This window comes from Falco cherrug, chromosome 20, assembly GCF_023634085.1.
Source record: "Falco cherrug isolate bFalChe1 chromosome 20, bFalChe1.pri, whole genome shotgun sequence".
NCBI classification, from domain to species: domain Eukaryota; kingdom Metazoa; phylum Chordata; class Aves; order Falconiformes; family Falconidae; genus Falco; species Falco cherrug.
The window spans coordinates 357,955-374,836 of NC_073716.1; the positions used below are offsets into that span (position 1 = coordinate 357,955).

A 16,882-nucleotide genomic window follows, 5' to 3' on the forward strand; every position below is an offset into this window, starting at 1 on the left:
GGGAGGGGGGTCGGGGGGGCCGGTCAGGGAAGGGCGGAGAGAGACTTAAAACAGCCACTCAGGAAAGAGATCCAAGACCCCATCTGGAGGGGCAAAAGGCCAAAGCCACAGAACAGATGGAGACCAAGTGACAGCTGGTAGAAACATGCTTTCATGTGTAAAGTTTGCTCTTTGGAGAATTTTGCTCTCCAGCTCTGAAGGCATCATTATGATAGTAACTCCTCCCCATACAACACTGGGGAGCTAGCCTGTGCTCAGGAGTGGATGTTTGAAAGCTCACCGTGATGGTGGTTAATTAACAAGGGCCCTTTCAACATCTAGAAGCTGTTGTCACACAACCTTGGCATGGTTTTAGCAACAGAGGGTCCTGTTCCTTCATCAGCAGAGGGGATGAAAAGAATTAATTTGGGCCCCACTAGTTAAACAGGTTTCCTGTAAACTTTTACATATGCCAAGTGTTGCTGGTGTTTTAGCAGGGCTCGGCTGAAGGATATACCACATCTCAATGTTTACACATATTATCTTAATAGAAGAACATCCAACTGGCTACTCTGCCAACTCAGTTATGGAAAAAACATACAATCAATCAGAAAAGAATATTGTCTTCAACACAGGCCTTTAATCCGGGGATCTTTCCAGGCCACACCAAAGAACTAACATAATTCTAAGACTAGCCCTCTCCTTGGAGAGGGGTGTGCTGTCTGTTTCTCTCCAAGATCAACCAATGACACTGAAATTAAAGTTCTGGAAAAGTGGCCATTGTCCCTTTAATAAAGATATGAAGAGTTCTTTTTCCTGTTAAGGCAAGAATTTCATCCTGCTGCTAGGATCTAGTAATGCAGCTTTGATTACAGAAAAACACACAAAAAAAGCTTAACTGCAGTTAAAACTAAAGTATTACAATTTTAAGACAACTTAGAATTAAAAAAAACTAAAACAAAAAAATCCAAACAGTCTCCTTCTGATTACCTATCCTGAGTCCAGTTTCATAACAGATTTTGAGGTACAAGACAATAAATTAAAAGTTCATTCCAACTGCAGAGATCAGCCATTCCCTCAATGCGATGTCTTCTTTACTCCCTTTCCAAATTTGGCATCGAGTCCAAGGCCTGGGAAGAGAATAAAATAACCCATGTGCATAGAAAATTGTTTCACATTCTTCAAACAAACGTAACGCATGGAACTTAGTGAAAAATCAGAAAAATCAGCTTAATAGCACCAGTCTACTAATGGTCGCTCAGAGGCAGCGACTTACCCAGTGTGGGGAAAAAATAAGACAGATCAAAGCTAGGAGTCCTGTTTTTCTTTTCCTGCACTGGTAATGCTATTGACACTTCCGTCCATCAAGAGTGTTCTAATACAACTAGACTTTTTTTGACCAGCATATTCTGTTAGCTCTCCCCTCACTACGCATCATCCCTATTTAATAGGGGAAAGATCTCGGGCGTTTGCTTCCCAGACTTACCCAAGAACACCAGGACTGTCCCCACCCACTGCATTGTACTGATGGGATTGGCAAATAGAACGACGGATGCTAAAATGGTGAAGAACTTGCGGGTTGTGGTGATGATGGAACAAGTCAGAGGTCCGAAGTATACCACAGTCATGAAAATAAAACTCTGTAGAAAACAAATAGATTTTTTTTGTCACTCAGACTAGAAAAAGTACAACACGGATCATATTTTCAGATGAAAAGCCATTGAGCCAGAGCTGAAAGAGCCTTATTTCAAATTCCAATTATTTGCATATAAATGGAAACCACTTTTACTCTGAAGGTAGCCTGTACAGCACTCAAGCACCAAGCAAAGCAACTGAAAGCAAGACAGCCTGACTTTGCTGTTTCCCAGCTGGGCAAACACATCCCTGTGAAGGCTGCAGAACACTGGAGGTGTATTTACCTGACCCAGTGCACTTGTCAGGCCAAACAGCAGGATGTTGTAAATTATGCTGGGGTAGCGTTCCGTAAAACTCAAGAACTCCCAGAGCTCTCCAGTGAACAGTATCCCTGGAAGAAAGATCCAGATGAAAAGTGTGAATTACAAGCCCAGAGGCAGCCTGAGCAGCCATTGCCTACACAGTATAATTCCAGTTGATGCTCATAACCCAAGAGGAGCTACCAAAAGCAAAGACTAAACTCCACACAGTGGAAAATAAAGAGAACAGGAGAACCAGGGATCACTTCCCTAGTTAATTAACAAAAGAAGCAATCGATGACTACAGATCCAACTGTGACAAAATAGTCATAGAATCTCAGAATGGTTTGGGTTGGAAGGGACCTTAAAGATCATCTAGTTCCCAGCCCCCTGCCATGGGCAGGGACACCTTCCACTAGAGCAGGGTGCCCAAAGCCCCATCCAGCCTGGCCTTGAACACTGCCAGGGCGCTACTCCCTAACCGGCGCAGAAAGCCACACTGAGTTTGCTTCTCAGCCAGTGCAAAAGCACCATCGGGTAGAAACCCAGGCGGTTAGGGCTGGAGCACAGAGCAAGCCGGCAGGGAGAACTCTCCGGAATGAGCAAGCCTTGGGCAGCTACACTCTGCGGGAAGTAGCGTCCTCTAGCGAGCACGAGACAAGCTACACTGAGCAACCATGACTTTCTATATACACAAACAAAAAAACCCCAAACCAAAACATAGTTATTTGCAAAAAGCATTCTAGGCCCATTTTTGGAGCCTGACGCATAGGGTGTCCCAGGGCAGTCTCTGGGCGCAGTGGCTGTGGGTTTTGCAGGATGTTCCTTACCAGCTCCCAGGAACAAGGTGGACCACAGATTAATATTCAACATCATGTGATTGGAACCCGTCTGGTAGTGAGCTCTCATGTGGTCCTGAGATACACCTGTCAGCCCATCCAAGGTCAGTGACAGCAGCTAATAAGAGATAAGAGACAGCAAAGAAAACCTTTGCTCTTTATGTCTTCTCTATGGGGAGAATCTATGGGGGTTTTACATTTCAATCACCTACTAAGCAGCAATTATGTGACCATTACGTCAGCATTCCAGGCTAAGCGGGGTATGCATGTACTCATGCACTGATGTCATATCACAGCTTCCAAGAGCACCCTCAAACCCAGGTGTCCGCCTGGGGAACCATTTCCACATCAGCTTTAGGCTGCGCTTGAGGTACAAAGGACACAGCCTTATCTGTGCTGTAACAGGCCTGTTCCTCCTCACCCCTGCTGGGGTCACCTGCACGTTGGCAGTACTCACCAGCAGGAGCTCTCCATAGCCAAAGACATGGTCATCGCTCCCAGCACCCTTTTTAGGTTTGTACATAAACAGGGCCACGCCTGCAACTATCAAGAGGACGCAGAGATACTTGGCCGGTGGATACTTCTTCCGCAGCAAAGTCACTCCTAAAAGCATGACTGTAAAGAAACAACATCACAAACCACTCCGAAAACCCTCTCCAAATTTAACTTGGCCCAACAGAACAACATGCAGATAAAATGCCACCTGCTGTTCCTGTGGCAGAGCAGACAGAAGGGGAGAGAGGCACAGAAGGAGTTTTCACCACAGAGGTGCTAGCTGAGGACACAAGAAAGCCACACAAACAGACACGAAGAAACGTGAAATTTGCTTACCTGGAATGGGCTTACAAGATTTGCCTAGGACCTATAAAAGAAAGCCTGTATTAGCCATCTGCATGCCATCACCTGCCTGCAAACAGAGCTGTCGTGACAACACAAGGGTGGCCACGTGGGATCAGACACCCTGACGCACCCCACCAACAAAACATATCAGACACTTAAAAAAAGAGAAGACAAAAAATCCCACCACAGGGAACTGCTAAATTAACTGTGAGGGTTTCAGAGATCATTTCAAGCCCTCTAAAATTAGTACCAGCTCCCAATTAGCAAATTCCCATAATTTCTAGGGATTGCTATTCCCTTTCCCAAGCAGTCTGAAGTCTCTTATCCCCTCTCCAAGAACCCAGTGCCAACCAAAACATGGTGATACAGCTCCACAAAAGCAATTAGGGAAAAATAAGTGTCAAAAATCAGTTTTCCTCCACATCATTTCACCAGCTGGCTCTTCCACAGCATTAGCTTGGTCACCACAGTGCCCGTTTTTGGGGTACTCTGAGTGTCAGAGCAGCACAGAGCGCTAAGCTGTACATCAGTACTGGCTACCCCTCGCCCTCGCAGCGCCTGCCCTGTGCCACCTGAGTCGGGTAGCTGACGAACTGCAGAGCCGAGTTGCTGGAAACCATTGCGCCCAGGTACGAGAGTGAGCACGTGGCATACAGCCAGCTCCGAGTGCGATCTGCTTTGACAGCATCAAAGAAACGGATCACTGGAAGGAAAACAAGAAAGAACATCAGGAGGGCTGTGAACAGCCGCCACAGCCATGAAGTGCCTTAAGAAGGTCACCAGAGATGCGAGGGACAACGCACACCGGCGCTCCGCAGTAAGAGCAGTGGCAACTGTGCCCTCCAAAGGGAAAAGTCCCTCACCGGCAATGCGCGGCCGGGCTTCCCAAGCCACAGAGCCGCTGCGTGCCCAGGCCCAGCCGGCAGCACCCCAGACCCGACTTACGGAGCTTGGCGAAGGCGGCGTTGATCACGCACTGGATGAACACCAGGGTCAGGGCATACTTGAACTTCTCCTGCTTCGCGCCTTCCCCGTACCGGCCCCGCGTGCTGCAAGAGCGGGACATGGTGAGGCCGTGCTTGGGCCCGGCCTGGAGCAGCCGCCCCGTGGCACGGTGGGACCCCGGGCGGGACCCTCCCCTCCCCGGGACACGGCGGGACCCTGGGCGGGACCGTCCCTGGGGAAGGCTCCTGGGCCGTGGCCGCGCCGAGGCCCGCGGTGAGGGAGGCCGCCCCCGGGGCCCCTTCCCCCGGCCCGGCGCTCACATGCTCTCCTGCAAGATGCCGTAGTAGAAGTAGCAGGCGAAGACGCCCAGAAAGCAGACGGGCAGGCGGAGGCGCTCGGGCAGCGCGGTGCCGTTGGCGCTCGCTCCCATGGCGGCGGCGCGGCCGCTCAGCGCCGGGGCCACGTCCAGCACCACATCCCGCAGCGCGGCCGGCGGCGGAGCGGGCTGCCTCATACGCCCGGCCTGCGCCCGCCCGCTGCCCAGGGCCCACCCGGCCCCGGCCGCGCCCGCCCGCCGCACTGCCGGGCCCACCGCGGGGCGGAGGCGGGCGGGCGGCGCGGGGAAGCGGGCGGCTCCGACAGAGCGCGGCGCGCCGAGGCCTCTCGGGCTCCCGCAGGGCCGCCCCCACCGCGGCTGAGCCGCGCTCGGAGCCGCGGGGCACCGCTGGGGGCAGGCAGCGCCCGGGGCAGCCCCGCGCCGGGGCCCTTCGCTGCGCGCGGCCCTGGCGGTGGCGCATCACGATGTGGAGCGCGAGGATTGGCTGCGCTGGCGGGGGCGGAGCTAGCGGGCGGTCCCTGGTTGGCGTTCCCGCCGTCGCCTGAGCGACTCGGGCAGGGCGTGCGCGTGCGCACCGGACGGCGTTGCCCCCGCCCCCCCCTCGGCCACGGCCCACCGCGCAGGTCCTACCGCCCGCCCGCCCAACGCCTCGTGGCGGGGCGCAGGGGCTCCCCCGCCACCCGCCGTCCCCGGGAGCTGCCGCGGGCCGCGCCTGGGGCGGAGGAGGCGGCGGTTCGCAGCTCCAGGCGTTCCTCCGCAGCTGGCCGTGCTCTTTTCCGCGGCCTGAACGGGCTGGAGTGGAGGGGGCAGCGGTTAAACACTCACTGCCCCGGCCCCCGTGAGCCCCCCCCCCCGGGCACGGCCTCAAAGCTGCTGGTACTGCAGCTCCAACACCTGCTAAACTCCTCCCAGACTCCAGTATAGACTCAACGTATTAAATGCCAACGAAGCATTTTGGATGCTCGAAATATTTATTTTGCTTCCTTTGAACTGGCAAGACCAGCATCGGCAAAGAAAACCCCTTTAAAACACAGGACAAGAACTCCAAAGCTAACATTCCTCCTATAGGCTTTGCAATACATACATAAAATATAAACTTCAAACAGCTGCAAAAATAGTGTCTTTGGAAGAAAATAGAGTTTCTACATCAGATACAAGAAAATCAGCTTCTTCAATACAACCCAGAGCCGTTGCAACAGAACACAAAACCAAATATTTTGTCAGGAGGCTTCACAACCAATGTTCCCATGTTACTGCATCACCTTCTAAGGCAACAAACAGGCTGGGAGAGCGCTGCGGGGTGCGCAGTGCTTCCATACAGCCACCCCCAGTGAGGCAGAGGGGTCCCAGAGCCCCCTGCACCCATCCCCACTCAGCCAGGCTGCCTGGGCTGGAAAGCAGCAGGTAGTTTCTCTACAGCAGCAACAACCCCCCTCCCAGCAGGGACCTTTGGGCAATGCCCGTTTTCACTTCCCTGCAGCACAGCCAAGGCACCTGTAACCCTGTCCGCAGGCACAGGGAAACCAGGCAGGCAGCTCCCTCACCCTCAGTCACACAGGCTTTCCAGTGCACGGATCTGTGGGAGCTGCATGCAGTCACCTGTGCTCCCCAAAACACAGCGTTCCCCAAGCTGCAGGCTTGCTTTGAGGGGTAAAGGTGCTCAGGGAGGCACGGTCAGGGATCTGCTGCTCTTCAGCCCTCTCTGTGCTCAGAGGGAGATGAGCAGTCCTACTGGTGCAGATCCACACCGTTTCCTGCCCCAGTACATCCAGGGGCAGTGGTCCTACAGGCCCCTGCAGGCTACGGGGTGAGGGGTCCTGAGGGAGCCCCACCTGCATTCTCCCAGCTCAGCCTCACTCACAGAGCCACTGCACAGGAGTTTGCCTCTGCTCCCTGCAGCAGCGCCCGGCCGCTCTCCACCAGCAAAACAATCACACAGGAAACAAAGACAATTCAACACAGGAAAGTGCTTTCACAGGGGAGGCTCAGAGAAACAAGCCCCTCCAGCAGTGAGTAGTCCCGTGGCACGCTGGACTTCACAGCTTCTATCATCCTCAGAGGCAGCCTGCTGTTCGCAGTCCCAGGGCTGCCTCTTGGCTGTCACATCCCACCTTCAAGGCACTAGTCTCCGCAGGCTAGCAGAGACACACTGATGAGCCATAGCTGCTGGTGCTGGCTATGGCTAGCTTTCCCAAAGGCTTCACACCACCAGAGAGCTGTGGAAGACGACGCTCTCCTCTGCCTGGCCATGCTTCCAGTGGTCATAGTTCAGTGAAGGAGACTGGGACACCTCGCTGAAGCCTTCTACTGCAGCGTCCTTCCGCACCCCAAGGAATGGGGTGGGGGGTGTGGCCTGACAGGATGTAAATGCGCCTGTGCCAGGGCTGGAAGAAGCTGGAAAACCCCTGAAGAGGAAGCCCACATTTGGGAAGAGGGGCTTCACCAGGCTCACAGGGCAGAAGGCAGAACCAGTGGGGTTGAAGTGCACTTTGTTCTTATCTGGGCAGGAAGGCTGGAAAGGCTGATCAGGGCTGGGGGAGCTGAAGGAGAGAGCAGACGTGATGAGTAAGTGACACGCCCAAGGGCACCAAACAGCCACAGGGAGTTCACAGCACCACAGACTGGTGGGACTGGGAGGGGAGCTCCGGGGGTCGCCCGGCCCAGCCCCTGCTAGAGCAGGCTCTCCCCCAGCAGGCTGCACGGAGCCGCCCGGCGGGTCTGGGTGTCCCCAGAGACGGGGACCCCGCAGCCGCTCTGGGCAGCCTGTCCCAGCGCCCCCTCACCCTCAGGGCAGACAAGGTCTCCCTCATGTTCAGGTGGAACTTCCCGCGCTGCAGCTGGTGCCCGTGGCCCCTTGTCCTGGCGCCGGGCACCGCTGAGAAGAGCCTGGCCCCGTCCTCCTGACACCCACCCTCCAGATATCTGTAGGCATCGTAAGATCCCCCCTCCGCCTGCTCCAGGCTGAACAGCCCCAGCTCTCTCAGCCCTTCCTCTAAGGAAGATGCTCCAGCCCCCTCATCACCCTCACAGCCCCTGCTGGACCCTCTCCAGACCCTGTCTCTCAAAGTTTTGCACTCTTCCAAGAGCCTGACTGAAAGCTGTACTACCTCTGCGACCTGGATCATGCTTCAGGCACAAAGCAGCACGAGGTGCCTGTTTTTGTTTTGAAAGCACACTTATTTACAAGAGAACCACCTCTTCTCCTCAAGAGCCTCTGCTGGCTAAGAAAAACCTACTGCCTGGGAGGCACAAGGAATCACAAGATCTTTCTGAGCATGTCTGAGGGTTAGCACTCCAGCTTTCAGCCCCTCTCACCAGGACCTGAGCAGCCACATTTTTGTGGGAGTCTCATCCTAGGGGCTGCTCCCTACTTTTCGAACAGGGTAGGGGTGGCAATTGCAGCAACAGAAGCCTCAGCTGCCCCCACCCTAACATCCTCCCCATAGGACCACCCTCACATGAGTTCTCTTCTGCCAACAACTCCTCATACTTACGAAGCTTCTTCAAAGGCCCGGACTTTCTCACATCCCTCAGGAGGTTCCCGTTTAAACATGTAGCTGTGGTTGGGTCGAGGAGAAGCAGCAAAGGCTAGGACTGGTGAAGGGCTGCCCTCTTCTAGTAGGGAAGGAAAAGCAGATTGAGAAATTTTTAAAAGAATCCAGCAACAGTAAGTACTCAACACAGAACACCTTCCTTCTAGACCCTGGGGCTCCAGGCTACAACACTCCAAGTCCATGGCATTGTATCTCTGTAGTTCCCAGCTCACACCCTCCATCCAGCACTGGAAATCACCCACCTGGAAGGTGGGTAACTACTGGAGCTTTAGAAGTCCACTACAGTTGAGCCAAACTGGCAGAGACCCTCTCTCCCATCTCAGCTGCAGCTTCCAACCTGGCACACAGGCAGGGAGGAGCCACTGCACTGAGGTTTTCGTAGCACTGGCTTCCTTTGTCCCCCTGGAACTCCCAGCCCCTTGAATGTCAGCACTTACCTTTCTCCTTTGGATCTGGCTGCACCTCATCTGCTGCAGAGGACAGCTCTCCCACTGCTAGTCTCACCGGGGTGTGGGGAGAAAGGCGGAGAGGCACAGAAGGAGAAGGAGAAAGAGAGAGGCTGCTACAGCTGTCACTGCCAGGCTCCAAGGTGAGGGATGCATCTTGAGAACCTCTCTGGGCAGGCGCTGGTGCCCTGTGGCCATCTGGGACATCCAATATCTAGGGAGGAAGCCAAGTCTCAGAGGAGCAAGAAATGCCTGCCAGAAGTGAAGAGGTTTAGCAGCAGTTGCACCTGCAGACAGCAGCTGCCTGGGGTGCTGGATCCAGGTACAGGCTGAGCCTCCACTTCGGGGAGTGAGGCAGCCCTCCGACACCAGGACATCAGTCCTTCTATACCCTGGAACGCACTTCAGTTCTAAGCCAACTGGCATCACTTTTCCCACATCTCCACAGCACAAAGCCGCCTCTGGATGCCAATCAAAGTGTCTTAAAGCTGCCAGTGAGGTGTCATCTATCCTCAGATTACTACTGGCTGATCTCTCATAGCACCAGCAAGTTCTAAGGAGGGAAGCCAGCAGCCACTTGACCCAATTTAGACTGTTACATGCCTAGAACAAACTAAAACTAGACACAGAGGCCGTCCCCACGGCCAAGAAACAGATACAGGCAGTGTCTTTAGAGGAAAGCATTTCCAAGACCAACCAGAAGATTCAGGGCAATCTTGTGACCTTCACTTACCCGCAAAAGCTCTTCGTCTCCCTGTTCCTTCACAAATGCTTCCTCCAGTTCCTGGTTTAGCCCTTCCAGGCTCCTATGCAAGCAGGGGCTGAACCTCAAAATGGGACATGAAGAAAGGAAGCCTGAAGGAGTGTCCTGTCACAATCCAGAATCAAAGAAGTTAAGAGAGTTATATCTGCACAAATTCAGCAGTTACATCCTGTTCCCACAGCTCTCCAGGGCTCAGCCAAAGTCTTTCAGGAGGCTGACAGGAGAAGACTGACAGCAGAGTCACATAAATCCACTAACTGTAGATCAAAGCACAGGGACATGCTGAAGAGGTGGGAGGAGAGAAAAAAACCCAATAAACCCATCTCCCTTCTCAGGCATGAGAGCAGAAGTCTGAGGGGAAAAAAACAACCCAGGTGGCTTGGGCACCTGCTCTCCACCTCAGTAGGACACACAGTGACAGCAGAGCAGGAGAGACGTGAACATACCCTGAGCGATCCAAAGACAGCATGGTCCCCCTGAAGCGGGGAGCTCTTCTCCTTTTCTTTGCCACTTCTGCCATTTAGCTTTGTTCGCTGGAGCTGTTGCTTCAGTTTGGCAATCTAGCAAACAAAGTTTCAGCTACAGACAGGGCAATACACCTCTACCAAAAAAGGATCATGTCTTGTCTCTCTCCTCCCCCTCTCTTCCAGCCCACAGGGAAGTGCCAAAATAGAGACTGTTTCAATCACACAAGCAGCAGCTCTGGCCACCTCTCCAGAAGGATGGGCCAGAAGCGCTCACAGGGCCTTGTCACAAACCTTCTTGCTGCAACGTGGCCAGTGCCTTTCCTCTAGTGGATCTGGGTTAGTTTCCACCTGCAGCTAGGAACCAGGCCCTGCTGGAACCTACGTATGCCACACCACCACCAGCAATGCACTGAGCTTCAGTGGAGCTCCTTTACAATAGCTACAGGGAGCCAACAAGATCAGTCTTTAGCTGAATCGCAGAGCGTTAGGCATGAGAATGAGGGCTGAAGTTGCATCTTCAGTTGTTACCCTGTCCTCCCACTCCCCTCCCGTGCAAGCAGGAGCCTCCTGTACAACAGCAACTAACACAGATCTTGCTCAAGTATCAGAAGCGGTCTATTTTACCTCTCTGCGGTGATCTGCGCTACCCCAAGAAGCAGAACGCTTGTGAGCACTGCAGCTGGCCTTCCCCACTTCCGCGTCATGCCAGGACACTGGAGTCTGAAGTGATGAGAAACATGGCTGAGAATAATCACATTTACTGGTTTAGAGACTGGTGGTAGAGTCCAAAGAGTAAGTGATCAACTACCCTCCGTTCATGGTCCTGTTCCAGTCTCCCCCCATTAACGCAACACTCACTAGCACTAGTGTGCCTTAACAGATTGTATTTTTTTTGTATTTGTATTTTGTATTTGCGATTTTTTTGTATTTGCCAAAACAAAGCCATTTTGGCCAGATTTGCACCTACCAGGAGACCAGACCTCACAGACCTATGTGGCAAGAGTCTTGCCCACAAGTCAGTGGCTTAATCACCGCAAGTACCTGGTGAGATAAAGGGCACCAACCCATTACCCCAGAGGAACAACTGCAGCCGCCCCCTGTACTGCCTGCACAGGCTCTCATCTGAGCAGCAGTGACGCAGGGTTTTAGGCACTCATTGTACCAAGAGGAAGAGCCTCACCCAACTGTGAGAACACACAACGTGCTTCTGAGACCTCAGGCTCCCGTATCGAAGTTCAAAGGCGCAACCAAAACCCAAGTTTGGCCTGCAGACTGCCTGCTGCTGCCGGAGCACTGGAAGAACCCAGCGGCCTCTCCAGCTCACATCCTTCCATCTGCAGGGCTGGCAGCTCTCAGCTGACTCTTCACACAGAAAACCTGCCCCAGCCCCACGCTACACAGCTGTTTTCCAAGCAACAGCTACATTCTGAACATCAATGGAAGTCAGAAAGGGCTGTTAAACTGATCAGAAAAGGGTGGGAACTTCCTTTCACTGAACTCGGCCCCCTCGGCAGAGACTCCAGGATCCTAACGGTCCCAAGGCACATCATTCTCAAGACCAGCCATCGTTTTTTCCCCAACATTACACTTCAGTGCCTCTCAAAACGCTCACCCTGTGTCACTGCTGCCTGCCATTTCTGTGGGAGGCTTTGGATGATACTTCCCTCCTCCATCCTCAACAACAGGCTGCCAGAAGGTGCAAGGGCCTGAGAACAGTTCCTCTCCAAGCAGCTTAACTGATCTCCCCAGAGGCTACTGCAAGAAGAGCAGCTGTTTTAAACAACCCTGTTGAGTCATGGGGATGACAGAAGCTTCTTCTCTCAAAACAGGTTTTAAAATCTATTTAAACTAAAGGAACAAGGCAAGTTACCGGGATAGGTACCAGATTTCCCTTCTGTGAAGGGATACAGGTGGTCTCTAGGCAAAAGTCCAAACCTCTCCTGACATAACAGGCTCTGAACGAAACTCCTCCTTAGATACTCCCCTGTAAGCAGAGCACACTGCGCTCCCCACAGCTAAAACCATTTGCTGCCCAGGTCTCCATTTTGCAATGCCTGTAAGCAGCAGACATCACCACGCAGTTCTTTTCAACCAAATTTTGTGTGTTCAGTTTGGTTTGAGAGAGGGAACCCATTCAGCCTGAACCATTGCTCTGAGGTCCTGCTAAGCTCAGAGTACTTGGTCACAGCCACCCCTGTGCTCCCCCAAACCACGCCAGAGGGAGCAAAGGCACAGACCAACACAACAGGAAATCCTATGGTGAAGACCAACGTTGCAGTTTCAGCACATGGCACATCTGATCTCATCTCCTGCATCAAACATTCTCTCCTAAACAACTCAAACATCATTATTTGGCCATTATCCCAAAACACTGTGTCATTTTATATCTCGGTAAGAAAGCTAAGGAGAAGAGGCAAAGGTCTAACAAACAAGACCACAACTGTATCCTGCATTATGACAAGAAGCGAGTCCGTGGGAAGCTGAAGTCCCGCTGCTAAGAACAGTCTTGCTTTACAAGAAGTTCTCAAGTCACTGGGAGTCTCCTGAGCCCTGTTTGAAAAGCCACTTATTGCAGCCTATTGCTGTGCTACCCCATGCACTGCACCAGTGCTCACAAAAAAATTGGGGCCTAAAAAGGAAGAAGAGATGCTGTTTGCAATCGGAAGGCTTGAAAACGAAGAGCACATACACGTCCCACCTCTCACAGGCAGATTGTCAAGGCAGAAGGAAATTACAGAACCTTTTGTACTAACTGTGGCAAAACCGCTTCCTCAGAAAAATGAGAGAAAAAACCACGCTTTGCACAGCAAGATAAAGCCGCAAGCTCCAATCATGTATAGTGCTGCCATCCTCACCCCCACGCTGAGCACCTGCAGTTGTATCTCTCACTTAACCACCTTATGATAGCAAATCTACAGAGCTCTGCGGAACAGCTGATTAGTAGCTGAATAAGGAGGGAACTAAACATGTACTGGCTAGCAGAGAAAGTCCTTAATTTGGTAACTATTAAGCCTGAAAACATGGAAGGAGCAGCAAAGTCCTGGAGGTTACGATGAGAACATGTTGTTAATACACATGGCAGTCTAAAACCAAGGACTTTATTCCCAGCTTTCAACAGACAAATCACTTGACACAGTTGTGTGTGAAATGGTGGAGATGCCTTGCAACAGGCCTATGAAACAAGCACAGCAGTGAAAATTAGCATTTGCAAGACACTTGAAGGTAATCGATGAAAGACTGCAAGGACACACCTCGCCTATTCACTGCAGAGATCAGCTCCACACTGATCTCCATGCTCAGCAGAGTCCAATTAATCCTGGTATCTTCCATTCTGGGAAGAAGGAGGTGCCCCTGTTCTCCAACCCTTTCTCCAAGAGGGCTACATGCAAGAAAAACTAATTAGCCCCAAAACACTGGGGTTAAGTGTTCCAACCATTGCTGATGGAGACAGAAAGGAAGAGTGTGCTTCCCTGACACACATAAACTTAGATAAATTCTTTCCCTTCCTTTCCAGCACATCTTCTGCCCTCAGCAGCACTCCTGGCCACTAGAACTGAAACAGAATCAGGCAAGAATACTTTGGAAGAGGACAACGGAAGCTGGAATCCAATTGAGAATTTCCTGCAAACAGCCCAGTAATAAATTGCTGAATAGCAAAGATCAAACAGCAAGTTAACAGAGACTGAATGTGCTAAACCAACCTGTTAAGCAAACAGATGCTCTTATCCTAAATACTTTTACCTCTGCAGATAGGCAAGCCCTATTTGCTGCCATACAGTAATATTTACAGATTGCTAAGAGTTCCTCGAGGTCTGGAGCTTTTCCATTCTACAGTAGAGAGCTGCACCATTCGTGCTAGTGAGCCCTTCCATGGGAGCACCCTTGACTTCTCACCAGCATGTGGCACGCAGCCTGCGAGTGTTACATAAGAACTTGGCCCAGGACTGCAAGCCAGAAAAAAAAAAAATAAAAAAAAAATCAGCATTAAGCCAGTACTGGATAAGAAAGCCAGAGGCCATCTGCCTCCAAGCAAGGCCAAGGAAATTCTAACTCTGCGCTGAAGTGGAAACCATCAAAGTTGAGAAGCAAAAGGGGAAGAAAAGCCTTCCTAGAAAGTTGCAGCTGGACAGATGGAAGTTTAATGCCTTCCCTATTCACCCCCCATTTACACAGCTCATTTCAGTTCTGCAACCCTCTCCTGGCCCAGGGGCTTCACAGGCAGTCTGCAGGATGTTATACCTGGGTAGCTTTGTCACTCATGCACAAAGTGGAAGCTCCTTCAGTGTCCCTCGGCCACTGACCCAATAGGTACGAGCCCACGATGGTGTCTAATGAAGAGGTGCGCCGCACACGGGGCTGCCGAGGACGGCAGGTCTTCTCCACAGCAGCAGCACAGGGAACGCTAGCTAGACAAGAGGGAAAAGAAAAGGCAGTTATTCCAAAGCCAAGATTCAGCAACGGCTATCATAATTAACAAGCCCACGTCCATTACAGAGATCACAAGAAGGGAACTAGCACATACAGCCCGGAGAAGTCCATTTATTTTGCTTATCACCAAGAGATTGCTCCTAGAAAAAAAGCAGAGGTTTTTATTGCAGTCCTTAAGTGACTGCTTCAAATCATTGATTAGACATTCCAGTCAAAGTTGAGGTAGCTCCCACACAACCAAGTGAAATCCTCTGTGTGTTCATGTTGCTTTAGCATGAACACTGTAGAAAAAACCCACCTCAACACGGTCTATAAGGCCACATTTCTTACTAGCTGGAGTGCCCAATGCTCTTAGCTGTGGTAAGACCCAAGACCCCGCATGCCTCAGTTTCCCCCAAGGAAGCATGCTATTTTGCTCGCTTCCAGTTTCAAGGAGGCCAAGAGAACATCTGCAAAGTTCTGGATCCTCCAGCAAAACTACTTGGGGCATTAGTGTGTGCCTTCAATCAGCAAGACCAGAAAGGAAGATGCACAACCCATTCCCTGTCATAACCCAGCGCTGGCAGTGCCCAAGCTCAAATTCAGAAGCTCTGGGTCTGCCCAGCTTCCAGGAGATGACCACATTACCTTGTTCAGACATTACTTTTGTAACGGTAGCTAGAAATACTAGTCGCAGAGGTTTTTAAATATAACTAGCTTGAGATTGTGTGTCAGCACACCAGTGCAATCCCATTGCAAGCCAACAGCAGAGAGGACGGAGAGCCAAGCGCACAGATCGGCAGGCTACAGCGAGACACACAGCGCGCGCTTTGCAGCATCCTCCCATCTCCTTCATCGCATCCAGGCCAGCTCCAAACTCGAGATGATCAACACATGGCCCATGGGCAGACAGCACAGTTGCCCTCTTCTGCAGCCCTGTTGTCACCCTTGCAGCTGGAAAAAAGGTGTTATCACCAGAACCAAAAAGGTAGCAAGAAAGAGGAGAGCTCAAGCCAGCAGGGAAGTTTGTTTGCATTTCATTTTTATTAGACATGCAAATTACCACGCACATTAGCACCAGCCCTGTGGCCTCCTGGCAAGATATTAAGGCCATGCATAGCTCTCTGCTCCAGGTGCCTTGTGTACAGACATTCTCTCCTTCCTCCCCAAAACGAGGGTATAGCAGGCAGGTAGCGAGTTAACCACACTAAAACCAGCATTAGAACCATTAAGCACTTTGTTGCGTTTGCCAAATACCTCTGTATACAAAGGTGCTGCGGCTCAGACTGTTCCAGGGACATGGCCTGTTACATACATCTTTTTATCAGCTAAACCACCATTTGAGCAGTGAACTAGAGTTCTAGGCAAGAAAAGGGTAGGAACAAAAAGCCGTGTGGGAGGGCAAGAGAAGCATTAGTCCTTGCACAACAGCCACCTCATAAGGTCCACAGTGGATTAAAGACTTATTGTGCTGGGTCCAGCTGGCGTTTCTAGGCACACTCCCTGCTCCCAACACTTAACAGTGAGACAGCTACACTAATTTAGAAACTCATCAGTACTCGCAGCTTCCTCTTCAGTACTCATTTCCCCACAGAGGCTACGTTACTTGCATCTCCATTACGTATGGCTTCAGCTGTCTCCTCCTCTCATGCTGCTCTGCCAAACGAGGCTGCTGGCAGAAGAACCAAATGATGTTGCAACAGGGTAGCCTCTCTCCCGTGCTGTTTTGACAGCACACACCCCCCACCAAGCTCTCCCAGAGGACCCCTTTGACATAACTACCGCATCCAGAGTGACCAGAGCCACTCTTGTGCTCCAAACCTTCAGCAGAGTCAAAGCCAGCTTGGAAGGACTTCGAGAACAGGCACAACCGAGGGCAGAGGAGGCCTCCTATGGTCACAACTGCACCGACTGCGCACAGCAGCTGACAAACATCTAAAGCTATTAATGCATGAACAGCAAGAACAGTCACTGCTTTTCATGAAGTACAACTCTGATGCTGAACAATTCAGTTTGCTTTAAACAGCAGCAGGAACCAGCAGGGCAGCAGGCAGCTGCGAGATGCAGGGCAGGGTGCTGCTGGAGGCAGGCTGCCCCTCCTTACAGAGCAGAAGCTGTGTGCATGGCCCGTTGTTTCAGGCACAAGGAGGAGGGTGCGTGAGAGGCGCTGAGGCAGGGTGGAGCGTCCTGTTTACAGCTCCGTGCTATTATCATCCCTCCGCACCCAGCCTGTGCAGCTGCCACCTGGCCACAAGCACTGGAGCTGGTCCGAGCCAGCTCCACAGCTGAGAAGTGTCAGGTTGTGGTGCTTTTACTTTTCATGCGACAGTAACACTGCTGCAGATAACAGAACTGTCACCATATCTGCAGG

The 16,882-nt window shown here is 51.9% G+C and overlaps 2 protein-coding genes across 13 annotated transcripts in view; both read right to left on the minus strand.

The window, feature by feature from the left end:
* Nucleotides 1-599: 599 nt before the first annotated feature.
* On the minus strand, nt 600-5,229 carry SLC35B1 (solute carrier family 35 member B1). The gene is made up of 9 exons (XM_005439398.3): nt 4,858-5,229; nt 4,538-4,641; nt 4,165-4,295; nt 3,584-3,614; nt 3,210-3,367; nt 2,744-2,870; nt 1,899-2,005; nt 1,466-1,619; nt 600-1,109 (listed from the first exon to the last, which is right to left on the minus strand). The coding sequence occupies exons 1-9, from the start codon at nt 5,049-5,051 to the stop codon at nt 1,057-1,059; spliced, it is 1,059 nt and encodes a 352-aa protein (XP_005439455.2). The 5' UTR covers nt 5,052-5,229; the 3' UTR covers nt 600-1,056.
* Nucleotides 5,230-5,826: 597 nt separating this feature from the next.
* FAM117A (family with sequence similarity 117 member A) overlaps nt 5,827-16,882 on the minus strand; it is a 32,330-nt gene continuing 21,274 nt past the window's right edge. For 8 of the 12 annotated variants that reach the window (XM_055697854.1, XM_055697850.1, XM_055697848.1 and 5 more), the window contains 7 exons: nt 14,344-14,510; nt 10,729-10,824; nt 10,084-10,197; nt 9,608-9,742; nt 8,866-9,088; nt 8,369-8,489; nt 5,827-7,414 (listed from right to left, as the gene is read on the minus strand). In XM_055697854.1, coding sequence (XP_055553829.1) covers nt 7,075-7,414; nt 8,369-8,489; nt 8,866-9,088; nt 9,608-9,742; nt 10,084-10,197; nt 10,729-10,824; nt 14,344-14,364 — 1,050 coding nt within the window. In that variant the 5' untranslated portion in view covers nt 14,365-14,510 and the 3' untranslated portion in view covers nt 5,827-7,074. The remainder of the gene's footprint in view (nt 7,415-8,368; nt 8,490-8,865; nt 9,089-9,607; nt 9,743-10,083; nt 10,198-10,728; nt 10,825-14,343; nt 14,511-16,882) is intronic. The other 4 variants (XM_055697845.1, XM_055697846.1, XM_055697844.1 and 1 more) reach the window with 2 other exon arrangements.

What these genes read in the sequence shown, in the direction of transcription:
- SLC35B1 (XM_005439398.3), bottom strand. Translation starts at nt 5,051, where the DNA reads ATGAGGCAGCCCGCTCCGCCGCCGGCCGCGCTGCGGGATGTGGTGCTG. An exon ending in GGCATCTTGCAGGAGAGCAT is followed by an intron (nt 4,642 to 4,857) that starts GTGAGCGCCGGG and finishes CCGCTCTTGCAG; the next exon opens with CACGCGGGGCCGGTACGGGG. An exon ending in TGACAAGTGCACTGGGTCAG is followed by an intron (nt 1,620 to 1,898) that starts GTAAATACACCT and finishes TGTTTTCTACAG; the next exon opens with AGTTTTATTTTCATGACTGT.